The sequence below is a fragment of the Balearica regulorum genome, chromosome W (genome assembly GCF_011004875.1).
Source record: "Balearica regulorum gibbericeps isolate bBalReg1 chromosome W, bBalReg1.pri, whole genome shotgun sequence".
In the NCBI taxonomy this organism is placed as follows: domain Eukaryota; kingdom Metazoa; phylum Chordata; class Aves; order Gruiformes; family Gruidae; genus Balearica; species Balearica regulorum.
This window is the reverse complement of record NC_046219.1, coordinates 12,331,850-12,344,590: the sequence shown is the minus strand read 5'-3', so window position 1 is coordinate 12,344,590 and position 12,741 is coordinate 12,331,850. Positions and strand designations below refer to the sequence as shown.

At 39.2% G+C, this 12,741-nt stretch overlaps 1 protein-coding gene and 1 long non-coding RNA gene across 11 annotated transcripts in view; one reads left to right on the top strand and one right to left on the bottom strand.

Annotated features, from left to right (window-relative positions):
- LOC142599245 (uncharacterized) overlaps positions 1–12,741 on the bottom strand; it is an 830,374-nt gene that overhangs the window by 647,488 nt on the left and 170,145 nt on the right. The gene's annotated exons all lie outside the window — the stretch shown is intronic.
- The window catches only part of LOC142599160 (F-BAR domain only protein 2-like), a 112,859-nt gene that overhangs the window by 23,649 nt on the left and 76,469 nt on the right, over positions 1–12,741 (top strand). For all 10 annotated transcript variants that reach the window (XM_075738913.1, XM_075738911.1, XM_075738907.1 and 7 more), the window contains 2 exons: positions 9,279–9,377; positions 10,722–10,818. In XM_075738913.1, coding sequence (XP_075595028.1) covers positions 9,279–9,377; positions 10,722–10,818 — 196 coding nt within the window. The remainder of the gene's footprint in view (positions 1–9,278; positions 9,378–10,721; positions 10,819–12,741) is intronic.

Sequence of the window (12,741 nt, the reverse complement as noted above, 5' to 3'; positions counted from 1 at the left end):
TTTTTAAAAGATGTTTTAATCTGTATTTCAGAGGATATCAAGTTCTCTGTATGATTGCACATGCTGCTGCTTGTTATGTTTTAAAATTTCTTTTTCAAATCTGTTGATAGCAGACTTTTTTCCACTGCCCTAGATTTCAAAAAGGAAACATCACTGTTTCTGCTTTTAGTAGTAATATTTAGTTGAGGACCGGTTGGCATATTTATTTGTATATGTTTCTTGTACAAGTCATACTTCTATTATTAACATAGAAGTGGAAAAGTGTTAAGGCTTTCCTTAACTCCTTGGAAATTAACATTTTACAGTATGGGAATTATGTAGGCCAATATGTAAAAAGCTGCCCTGTCCTAAACCGTAAACTGCTTTCCTACTTTGAAAACTTCATTAGAACTTGATTTAGTTCATCTCTGAATATATACTCAACACAGCTGTTACAGAAAGGGTACCAAATATATCACATACCAGAACTCTTCCCTCCCACCTACCCCTCCAGTCCAGGCATTTGTGACAAAGAAGTGTTCAGGCATGCTACTGCAAAATTCTGCCTTTAACGTGACTGTTGCATTAAGAGTCTTGACATCCTTTCATTGAAGAGTTCACAGTATGCATCTTTGCATGTCTAAGGGTAGACACTTGCCTCTTTAAATTGACTTAGTGTGTGACGCCTTTACTGACTTGAATGTGTGTCCACCGTATACATTTATATCTTTTTGCCTTAGTATTTTGTGTCTCTCAGTATAACTTAAAATACTTGTGTATCAGTTATCTCTGGACAATTTGATTGGGATTGGCATGTGTGATTCCAATCACTTGAGAATTTTGGGACTAGGCAACATTTTAAAACTTAAATGTGTCTTAAAACAGTTCTTAGAAACAAGTATAATATAATAGTAACAAAAGAATCTTTACCATTGAAGTGTAACGTTCCTCCTGGAGAGTTTCCACAAATGAGGTGGAAGCAAACTGACATGTGAACACATACTGCTGTTACCCAAAATGTTAACTTATTTGCAGTGTTCCTGTTAATGGATCTATTGTAGTTGCTCAGTAAGTGTTCCAGTAACTCCATCATTGTGTGGTATGTATAAATCGTAGTGCAGCCTGACTTTTGCTGTAGACCCCACCTTTTGATACAAAGAAATCAAGTAATACCAGAAAAATACTGAACTGTTCCATTGATTTGTTTCAACCCGTATACAAGCATGGCTCTTCTGGATCTATCTAGAATAAATGAAGAAGTTCCTGCCCTGTTTGTTATTTACCTTGCTCTGGAAGTTCATGAACCCCCACTGAAATAGATACTGTGAATGCTTCTTGATCCGTTTCAGAGCAAGTTCAGTCAGGTTGCTTTTAATCTTTATTTAGTCTCACAAAACCTGTCTGCTGTTTATTCCTTACCTTAAAAGAAGGAGACTGTGTTTATAGCAGTTGACTTATTACTGTCTGAAACAATAAGAAAAATATTAACAAATATGACTTTAATAAACTGGCCATGTTAAAATTGCACTGCAAACTTGTCTCCAATGAGCAAGAAAGCTGTGAGTAATGAAAAGGAGTTCTTGTTTAGAACTGACAGAAGATAAACATGAAGGGTATTTGGAATGGATTTTATTGTCAGGAAATTACTGAAGGAAAATGTAGGGGCTTTCAGCAAGCAAATTAACTGGGCTTTACATAATGTCTTAAAACTTCATTTGAACAATTCACTACAACAAAAGAATGAAAAAAGTAAATTTATTTTATATCTAGAGACAGAATACAAAGATTTTTTTTTTTCTTCAATCTTTGTGTTATTAGGTATTTAAACCAGGCCGAGATATAGAGAGGACAAAAAAAATCTTTTTACTCTACCAGATGTTACAGCTGGGAAAATGTGACCATGCTTTTGGGCTCTTTGTTTTGCAATACAAAAATGATACAAATTTACCTCTCACTACAAACCACACTTGTGTAAATAAGCTTAGTTCTTTAACTGCAACAACCTTTTTACTCAAAATTTAAATTTTCACTTAATGTGATAATGGACACTTGGAAGCTAATACCTTCCACAGCTATCCATATTGGAAACGAAAATTGGAATTTGCTAGTATAAGTCCTATCTGTAGAATTTGTTTTAAGTATAATGGTGTAGCTGCATCTACAGTTTGGTTGCAGGGGGGCTACTTTAGAGATGATATAGTAGGGAAAATAACACTTGTGTTATTAAATCTGTCTTAGGTTGTTCAGATAATTTTTTTTTCTGAGGATGCAAACACCTTGAATTGCTGTGGCTTTCATAGAATCATAGAATGGTTTGGGTTGGAAGGCACCTTAAAGATCATCTAGTTGCAACCTCTCTTGCCATGGGCAGGGACACCAACCACTAGTCCAGGTTGCTCAAAGCCCCATCCAACCTGACTTTGAACAATTCCAGGGATGGGGGCCTCCACAACCTCTCTGGGCATGCTGTTCCAGTGCCTCATTACCCTCACAGGGAAGAATTTCTTTTGAACATCTCATCTAAATCAACCCTCATTCACCTTAAGGCCATTACCTCTTGTTTGGTCACTCCATGCCCTTGTAAACAGGCCCTCTCCAGGTTTCCTGTAGGCCCCTTTTAGGTACTGGAAGGCTGCTATAAGGTCTCCCTCAGAGCCTTTTCTTCTCCAGGCTGAACAACCCCAACTTTCTCAGCCTGTCCTCATAGGAGAGGTGCTCCAGCCCTCTGATCAGCTTCGTGGCCCTCCTCTGGACTCTCTCCAACAGCTCCATGTCTTTCTTGTACTGGGGAGCCCAGAACTGGACACAGTACTCCAGACAACGAACTACTGGAGAGAGTCCAGCAGAGGGCTACAAAGATGATTAGGTTACTAGAACATCTCTTGTATGAGGAAAGGCTGAGAGAGCTGGGTCTGCTTAGCCTGGAGAAGACTGAGAGGGGATCTCATCAATGCATATAAATATCTAAAAGGTAGATGTCAAGAGAATGTGGCCAAACTCTTTTTCTGCAGTTCCCAGTGACAGGACAAGGGGCAATGGACACAAACTGGAACACAGGAAGTTCCACCTGAACATGAGGAAAAAATTCTTTATTCTGAGGGTGACAGAGCACTGGAACAGGTTCCCCACAGAGGTTGTGGAGTCTCCTTCTCTGGAGATATTAAAAACCTGCCTGGACGCAATCCTGTGCAACTTGCTCTAGGTGATCCTGCTCTAGCAGGGGGGTTGGACTAGATGATCTCTAGAGGTCCCTTCCAACCCCTACCATTCTGTGATTCCTTGTCCATCCATCAAATCCATGTCTCTAAACTGGAGAGACAAAGAGATCATGCAGGACACTTTGCACAAGTCCAGGTAGATGATGTCTGTCACTCTTCCCTTATCCACCAACGCTGTAACCCCATCATAGAAGGCCACCAAATTTGTCGGGCATGATTTGCCCTTAGTGAGACCATGTTGGCTGTCACCAATCACCTCCTCCTTTTCCATGTCCCTGAGCATAGAATCTTTTTGGTTTGAAAAGACCTTTCAGATCATCAAGTCCAACTGTTAACCTTACATTGCCCCTCCAACCACTAAACCATGTCCCTAAGCACCACATCTATGAGTCTTTTTAATACGTCCAGGGATGGTGACTCAACTACTTCCATGGGCAGCCTGTTCCAATGCAAGACAACCCTTTTGGTGAAGAAAATTTTCCTAATATTCAATCTAGACCTCCCCTGGCACAACTTGAGGCTATTTCTTCTTCTCCTATTGCTTGTTACTTGGGAGAAGAGAGTGACCCCCACCTTGCTAAAACCTCCTTTCAGGTAGTGGTAGAGAGCAATAAGGTTTCCACTTAGCTGCTCCTCATAAGACTTGTGCTCTAGACCCTTCACCTGCTTGGTTGCCCTTCTTTGGACATGCTTCAGCACCTCAATGTCTTTCTTGTAGCGAGAGGCCCAAAACTGAACACAGTACTTGAGGTACAGCCTCACCAGTGCCTAGTACAAGGGGACAATCACTTCCCTAGTCCTGCTGGCCACACTATTTCTGAGAGAAGCCAGGATGCTGTTGGCTGCCTTGGCCACGCTGCTGGCTCATATTCAGCCAGCTGTTGACCAACACCAACAACCAGCATTGCATGGGGTTGTTGTGACCCAACTGTAGACTTACTGAGGGTGCACTCTATCCCCTTGTCCAGGTCATTGATAAAGATATTAAACAGAACTGGCCCCAACTTCATCCGCCAGTTCCCTCAGGACCTGCAGATGCATCTCATCTGGTCCCACAGACTTGTGCACTTGCAGGTTCCTTGGATGGTTTTGAATCTGATCTTCTCCTACAGTGGGCAGTTCTCTGTTCTCCCAGTCCTTGCCTTTGTCTTCTGTGACTTAGGCGGTGTGACTAGAGCACTTGTCGGTGAAGATTGCGGCAAAAAAGTCATTGAGTATCTCAGCCTTTTCCACATCCTGGGTAACCAGGTCTCCTGTTTCAAAATGAGGGCCCACATTTTCCCTAGTTTTCATTTTATCACTGACATACTTATAGAAGCTTTTCTTGTTGTCCTTGATGTCCCTGGCCAGATTTAATTCTGTCTTTATTCTAGGTAATCATGTAGTAATGTCTTCACTTAACTGCTTTTTCTTAGTTATACTCCACCAATCCTGTCGTATAAATTTTACAAATTTTTTCCTTTTTTGTTATTTATTATCTTGCCTGCAGTTATCAAAGTGTTGTGGCTTGTGATACATGATTTTGAGAGGTTGAATTTAGAAATATGGTCTTCGTCATCTTAAATTGCAAGTTATATTTTTTTTGCTGCAATAAACATGGAATGGTGGGGTTTTTTTGTGATTAAAGATGTAGGAAAATATAATTCACTTTGTTGTTTAAATATTGGATTTAGCAGAAATTCTTCACGTTGAAAGATTTTCTGAGAAAAGCTATTGTATTATGCAATTACTATGCACTTGTTAAGAAAAACATGTCTCATTTGCTAGTTATTCCACCTTTTTAGAAGCTTTTTTTATAATCACATAGCACAGTCAGTTATTGGAGTGGATCAAATAGTTGGAAGTGCTTTGAAAGTCCTTTGTTAACTAGAACCGAGTGCAGTTGACTGGATAACTTTGCTGTTGAGCAGTCTGCATATAAAGTTCAAGAATGAGTAATAATTCTTCACATTTTAACACTTAGAGGAAATTGTACATGTTTATAAAAAGGAATAATGCTTAAACTGTGTATGCTGAGTTGGATAGGTAAAGAGCATGTTGATGATTTTTCATTTTTATTGTAGTTTAAAATGCTAAGAATTGACTTGCTGTTATGGTTTAACCCTGCAGGCAGCTAAAACAACCACACAGCTGTTCGCTCACTCACCCCTCCCACTGGTAGGGGGGAGAGAATTGAAAATGGGAAAAAAAACAAACCCAAAAAAACAACCAACCTTCATGGGTTGAGATAAAGCCAGTTTAATAGGGTGGAAAAGGAAGATAAAACCAATAATAATAACAGAATATACAAAAAAAGTTATGAACAGCACAGTTTTCTCACCACCTGTCCTGTCCCACTCAGTGGGTGAGGGTGAGGTTAACTTTTTAATTCTCTGCCTGGTAATCAGGAGTAACGACAATTACTGTAGAGGTTCAAACAAATCACAAATTTACTTAAAACTCAGCAGAACTACAAAAGATAGAGGCTTGGCAAAAGTTATAACAATACTTAAAACTTAGCAAAACTACGAAAGGTAACGGCTTAGCAAAACTTGTAACGATATTACCCTAATGTGCCAAAAATGAAGTTAGAGACAAAGAGAGTGGCGGAGAGAAAGAGGAAAAGAAAAGAAAGAAAGATATCACCACCCTTGAATCCAGCAATGTCCTCAGGTGGTGGGTCCGCGCCGAAAACTTGTGTTTCCCCTTTTTATAACCCAATGTGCTCCCCCCCATAGGCGGGGGTCTGTCATCACTGAGCAGGCACAGTATGTGCTCAAGAATGCTCAAGAATGAGTCGGTGGGTTGTGGGGGGTCTTGGGGGTCTCACAGCCCCCCCTCACTTCAGGGTCTACCGAGTGATGGCCTCTCACAGGCACACATGCACAGGAGACAGATGGTCTTTTGTCTACATATTTCAGGATGTGGTGGGTTGACCCTGGCTGGGGGCCAGGTGCCCACCAGAGCCGCTCTATCACTCCCCTCGTTCACTAGACAGGGGAGAAAAGGTATAACGAAAAGCTTGTGGATCGAGATAAGGACAGGGAGAGATCATTCTCTAATTATCGTCACGAGCAAAACAGACTGAACTTAGAGAGGGAATTCATCTAATTTATTACTAAGCAAAACAGAGTAGAGGAATGAGAAATAAAACCAAATCTTAAAACACCTCCCCCCACCCCTCCCATCTTCCCGGGCTCAACTTCACTCCTGGCTTCAACCTCCGCCCCCCTTCAGCGGCACAGGGGGACGGGGAATGGGGGTTACGGTCAGTTCATCACACGTTGTTTCTGCCGCTTCTTCATCCTCAGGGGGAGGACTCCTCTCATCGTTCCCCTGCTCCAGCATGGAGTCCCTCTCACGGGAGACAGTCCTTCACGAACTGCTCCAGTGTGAGCCTCTCCCACGGGGTGCAGACCTTCAGGAGCAAACTGCTCCAGCGTGGGGTCCCCCACGGGGTCACAAGTCCTGTCAGCAAACCTGCTCTGGCATGGGCTCCTCTCTCCGCAGGTCCTGCCAGGAGCTTGCTCCAGCATGGGCTTCCCACTGGGCCACAGCCTCCTTCAGGTGCCTCCACCTGCTCCAGCGTGGGGTCCTCCACAGGCTGCAGGTGGAATCGCTACACCCCCTCATCCGTCCTCCATGGCCTGCAGGGGGACAGCCTGCCTCACCATGGTCTTCACCATGGGCTGCAGGGAGATCTTTGCTCCAGCACCTGGAGCACCTCCTCCCCCTCCTTCTGCACTGACCTTGGTGTCTGCAGAGTTTCTTACATCTTCTCACTCCTCTCTCTGGCTGCAAAAGCGCTCTCTAACTGTTTTTTTTCTTCTTAAATATGTTATCACAGAGGCACTGATTGGCTTGGCCTTGGCCAGCGGCGGGTCTGTCTTGGAGCCGGCTGGCATTGGCTCTGTCAGACACAGGGGAAGCTTCTAGCAGCTTCTCACAGAAGCCACCCCTGCAGCCCCCCCTGCTACAAAAACCTTGCCATGCAAACCCAACACACAGGAATAGGGGAATGGGCTAAGACGACGGTATCCTGCCTCTGCAGGTTCTGTCCTTGGCTGAGACAGATGTCTGCCACATTCCTTCATTATCAGTTTATCCCTGCTTGGGTCAAGACGCATGTTTGCGACATTCACTTGTTATTAGAGCCTTACACCACCCGAAGCCGATGCTTAGCTAGTTCCTGAGCCACACTGCCTCCCAGCCAACCCCCAGTTATAAACAGAACATGACGTCGTATGGTATGGAATATCCCTTTGGCCAATTTGGATCAGCTGTCCTGGCTGTGTCCCCTCTCGGCTTCTTGGGCACCTCCGCCTTTTCGTTGACAGGGCAGTATGAGAAGCTGAAAAGTCCTTGACTGCTTGGTGACAGCTAAAAACATCAGTGTGTTATCAACATTATTCTCATCCTAAATCCAAAACACAGCACTATACCAGCTTCTAGGAAGAAAATTAACTCTATCCCTGCCAAAACCAGGACACTTGCATTTGTTGTGTCATTAACATTGCAGATTCATTTCAGTACATCTTTTTTTTTTAAAAATGGACTGTTCTTTCAAAAGTTAAAAGGAAACAATTTGATTAATGATTATATCTGTGATATGAATGATGTGGTTGTATTATAGTACCTAGATAGCTTTAGTCTTTTATCAGACCCCTTTGTGTTACGTACTGTACAAGGCCAAGATGGCTTCTACTTCAAAGACTTTAAATCTTAAGTATAAAACAATAAACAAGAAATAAAGAAACAATTGAGGGGAGGGGGTTGCTGTCCACTGACATAAGAGACAAAAAAATAAATCTCTGAATGGTCATCTGTTTTGATATACAGTACAGATAAAAGTTTAAAGGAGAATGTTTTGCAGGCTTTTATGGGAAGCTCAAACCAAACACAAAGGAAGTGGCGTAGGCATACTCTCAAAAGTTGGCTTTGACTTTCGGTAAAGATTAGGTAGTGGAAACAGGCTGAAAGATCACATTGCGTACAGGTGTTGACACTGATAGTGATTGAGAGCAGATATTATAGACATGGACCATAGATCGCTTTGAAAGGAAAATAATCTAGTTTATGTAATCAGACAGTCAGTAAAAGAAGTAACAGAATAGGCTACAGAGGATGACCATATCCTCTGTAATTAAGAGGAAAGCTGCTTGAGGGAAAAAAAAAATTAATTTGCTTGAATGTTGGCTAGAGAGGCATATAAGTATGGTAAAAGAAAGATTGAGAGTTTAGAAATTAAAAGATATTTGACTTGTCTGTATGGAGTTGTACTCTGTGAATCAGAGTACCAGGAAGTGTGAAATGTGGAGAGATGGTCTTCAGAGAACCCTGCAAAAATTGGAGGGAGGATTAAGTGGTGCTCCAAAGTCTGGACAGTTACAGAAGTAGAAAGAGAACTAGGACAGAGCAGGAGGAAACAGAGATTTCAAGATGACTATGGTTGACTGTTGGGGAGGATGAGGACATTTTTATTTCTGATCTTTGTCTAGGAAGGGGTCATTAGAGATGTTGGAAATGGTTTTAAAATGGGTGTCAGGTGGAAGCCTCAGTAAGATGGAACAGGAGGACAAATTCCAGACAAACTGCAAAGCTTTTATGCAGTGAGTTTAAAGATCAAACAAATGAATAGCATTTAAAGAAACAAAGAAAATATATATATATAGAATATAGATATAGAGAAAGCATTTGTATATTGTGAGCAGGAAGAGAGGGTGATAAGGTACAAAACAGATCCAGAAATAGGATTTCTGGGGTTAGATGAAAAACCAAAACTCTTCAGTTATGGAAAAAAGATTTTTTTTTTTAAACACCCTCCTATTTTCTTTTAGTAGAAATAGGTCAGATTTAAAAAAAAAATCAAGATAGATGAAGGTTTAAAGAATAAGTAAAAAAGTTGGATAATGGTTCTAAAAGGATATTATCAAGTACATTATTTCATAACTCTGAATTCTGCACCTTCCTTTCTTAAACACTGTAATTACCATGATCAATATCTGAAAAAAATTTTTTTTAGTATATTTAATTATTAAAATTTAAGGTTTAGTATTTCAAGAATTATTTTCGTTATGAATAATTGCTTGTATTGGTTTACAGAAATTTCAAGACATTGAAGAAACACACCTTCTTCATATGAAAGGGATTATAGAATCATTGTCAAATACCATAAAAGAAATTCATTTACAAATAGGAGAGGTAATTTTTATATTATTGTTTGTTTGGATCATGCTGCATATTTTTCTTAACTATTAAATGAAACATTTCTTACTGTGTTTATGGTAATTAGAAGATCACATCTTTCAAATGATGGTAACTTTTTAAACCAGTATGAGTCGAAGTAGATAAACAGAAATGATCCACAGAATTCAAAAGACTTTCAAGCAGATGTGGTTCTTTTTATCACAGATATCAAACATTATGCAAGTTTTGAACTTGTTTATGAGATCTTTGAAGGAGATTTGAACATTTACTAAATTGCCATTTTGGTCTTTTGTGATGTTTCTATATGTGTATTCTCTTTTGTTATTCAAGCCTCTGAAATTTTTTATTAAATGGATCATTAATTTTGTTCATTGTATAAGGCTGAATAATCATGAAATTTTGTGTTAACAGAAAACAAAATATTTTTGACAATTTGGAGAATTGTTAGTGTATTTCAAAGTTCTTTTCCCTAGATATTAATTAGCACTCATTTCACACATTTCAGGATACTTGTGCTTTTCTTTAGCTAAAATTTGAAATTATATCAATCTGAAAAGATACTTAATTTTTGATACACTTGGGTTTTTATGAGCAAAAGACCTTCAGTAACAGTGTTAAAAGAAGCTTTTCTAGTATCTTTTCTTTAGATGCAAGTTGGTTTAATTAATAATCCTTATAAGTAGTCCTTAATTTTTTGATGTTCTGAAATGTAGTTTTATTTGTATACACTTAATTTGAGTTACTATTTTCCTCAGTTTTGAGGTTTTCTGCTAATGAATGGTGGTCACAAGGGTTATACTATTTATTTTGAAAGCATATACAGACTGCCTTGTTGGGAAAGCTTCTTATTAACAGTGTGTGGTTGTTCCTTTGTCAGACCAAAAAAACCATTACAACAGTAATGCTTTTATTCAAGCAGGTGGGAACTGTGATAATACAGTGGTAACAGTTCACACCCTTAACTGGTGCTGTCTTAAGAGACCGCTTGTCTTCCCAGTGTTATAGTAGGACATGTTGCTGACAAATTCAGAAAATTATGGATTACAAAAGTAGTTTAGATGGAAGAAATGGAAGTAAATCCTAGACCCATCATCAAGCTGTATTCTTTCATTCCTCATTTGTATCTGTATCATACACACACTTGCTAATACTAGAGCAAAGAAGGGATTTCCTTGGTAAAATGTCTGTTGATTTTTGGAAGCCCTGTAATATATTGTAGAGGCAAGTATTTTGAACCTTAACTCTAGAGAAAAACACTTTTTAAACTTAATTACATTCTTTCAATTACTGGTTTTAAATTTCCTTTTGTGTGGTGTGTTGTATTTTTTATTTTTGAAGGTGCATGAAGAGTTTATTAATAACATGACAAATACTACAGTTGAGAGTTTAATACAGAAATTTGCTGAATCAAAAGGAACTGGCAAGGAAAGACCTGGTAAGAGATTAAAAATAACAGAGTAGGAAATGTTAATTTAAAAACTAGATTTCCACTCCTAATAAAAGGTCAAACCCTATTTGTTAATGTGTTGTAGTGGTAATGTAATTACAATTTCAAATTCTCAGAATTCATTAGCTTTCATAGAATGGTTTGGGTTGGAAGGGACCTCAAAGATCATCTAGTTCCAACCCCCCCTGCCATGGGCAGGGCCACCCTCCACTAGACCAGGTTGCCCAAAGCCTCATCCAACCTGGCCTTAAACACTTCCAGGTTAGGGGGTCTCCACAACCTCTCTGGGCAACCTGTTCCAGTATCTCACCACTCTCATAGTGATGAATTTCTTCCTAATATCTAATCTAGATCTCCCCTACTTCACCTTAAGGCTATTACCCCTTGTCCTGTCACTACACTCCCTGATAAACAGTCCCTCTCCAGCTTTCCTGTAGGCCCCTTTAGGTACTGGAAGGTGCTATAAGGTCTCCCCGGAGCTTTGATATGAAACGATTCATAGAAATTTAACAACACAATTTATTATGTAAGTGTAGTATTTGTGTTCATAAAGCATAGCATTTTATTGCTCTGAGTCCCTCTATGTAGACCTTTGAGGAAGCTCTTAAACTATACCACTCCTTGGTACATCAGTGAAATTTGTCAGGAAACTGAAGTTCCTTGCACAAACTTATCTCTGTTATGTGCTTCTGCAGAAATTCTATTTCCAAACTTTAATATAAATTTATAGATATATTCAGAACAAATGTCTATAAAGCTGCTTATAGAACTGTTGGAACAGTTGCATCAGTTTATTTGGTTAGCTTACAAAATTATGCATTTTAATAATTTATATGTAGATTGCTTCCTTTAATAAGCAGCAAATTGAATAGTACTTTCTGAAAGTACTGCTTGTTGGTTGTGGTGTATAAGACTTTCCTGGACTGGCATAAAAAGACACTCTCACAGTACTATGTATCTAACATTATAGGAAAAACAGAGTTCACTTTACTATTTGGGCATGAGTACATGGTCACTACGTGTGTGAGTACAGGAATTCAGTAGTACCATTTTTCTTTGAGCATTGGCTAGCATCTCTACCTTCTAGTACAGAAGCACAAATTTTTTTTTTTTCAGAGCAAGGATGTACATAACAGAGTAGATCTTGAGAGTTTATATTAAATATGGTTACTAGGTGTCTTACAATACCTCTGTGAGGTGTTTTTAATATAACATTGTTTCATATTCTCTCTGATCTGCTAATGTTGATACCTGAGTGGGCTGAGGTAAGATTATATATGGAACAATTTTCAAATGTTTCCTGTGTATATTACAATTTTTCAATAAGAAAGAAAAAGAATGAACTTCAAGGGTTCAAGTTCAGTTGATCTGAAGTCAGGGTAAAGACACGTGAAAACTCAATGTTCAGACTTCTTTGATTAGCTATTGCTGAGATGTCATGGCTAGGGATCTCTGTTTTGCATTTAGGACCTTGACTCCCTGGGTTACAAAGACCCTTGCTAATGTATCCTAGAGTACTGTGCACTTCAGGCCATCCACATTATTAGTGTGGTTTTTTGCTAGACAACATAGTAATCATAAGAAAAATAACACTTTAGTGGGAGAAGTTATACACACTGCTTTACAGAGTTCTTCAAATCCCATTTGTATTCCCTGGTGTCAAAGAAAAGCTTTTGCCATAGTAAATTTCATTTCTTCAATCCTACAACTATTTTAACAGCAAAATATTTTAAGTAAAGATTATGTTTTTAGTGTGGAAATGTATGCATCTTGAATTTTCTTTTACATAGTGAAGTTATTGTATTGATATCAACTTTATCAAGTAGTCATGGTGCAGAGAAAAGCATAGACAAATTCAGCAGCAAAAGAGTACAAATTCACAAGAAGTTGTGAAACGTCAAAAATAGGAGA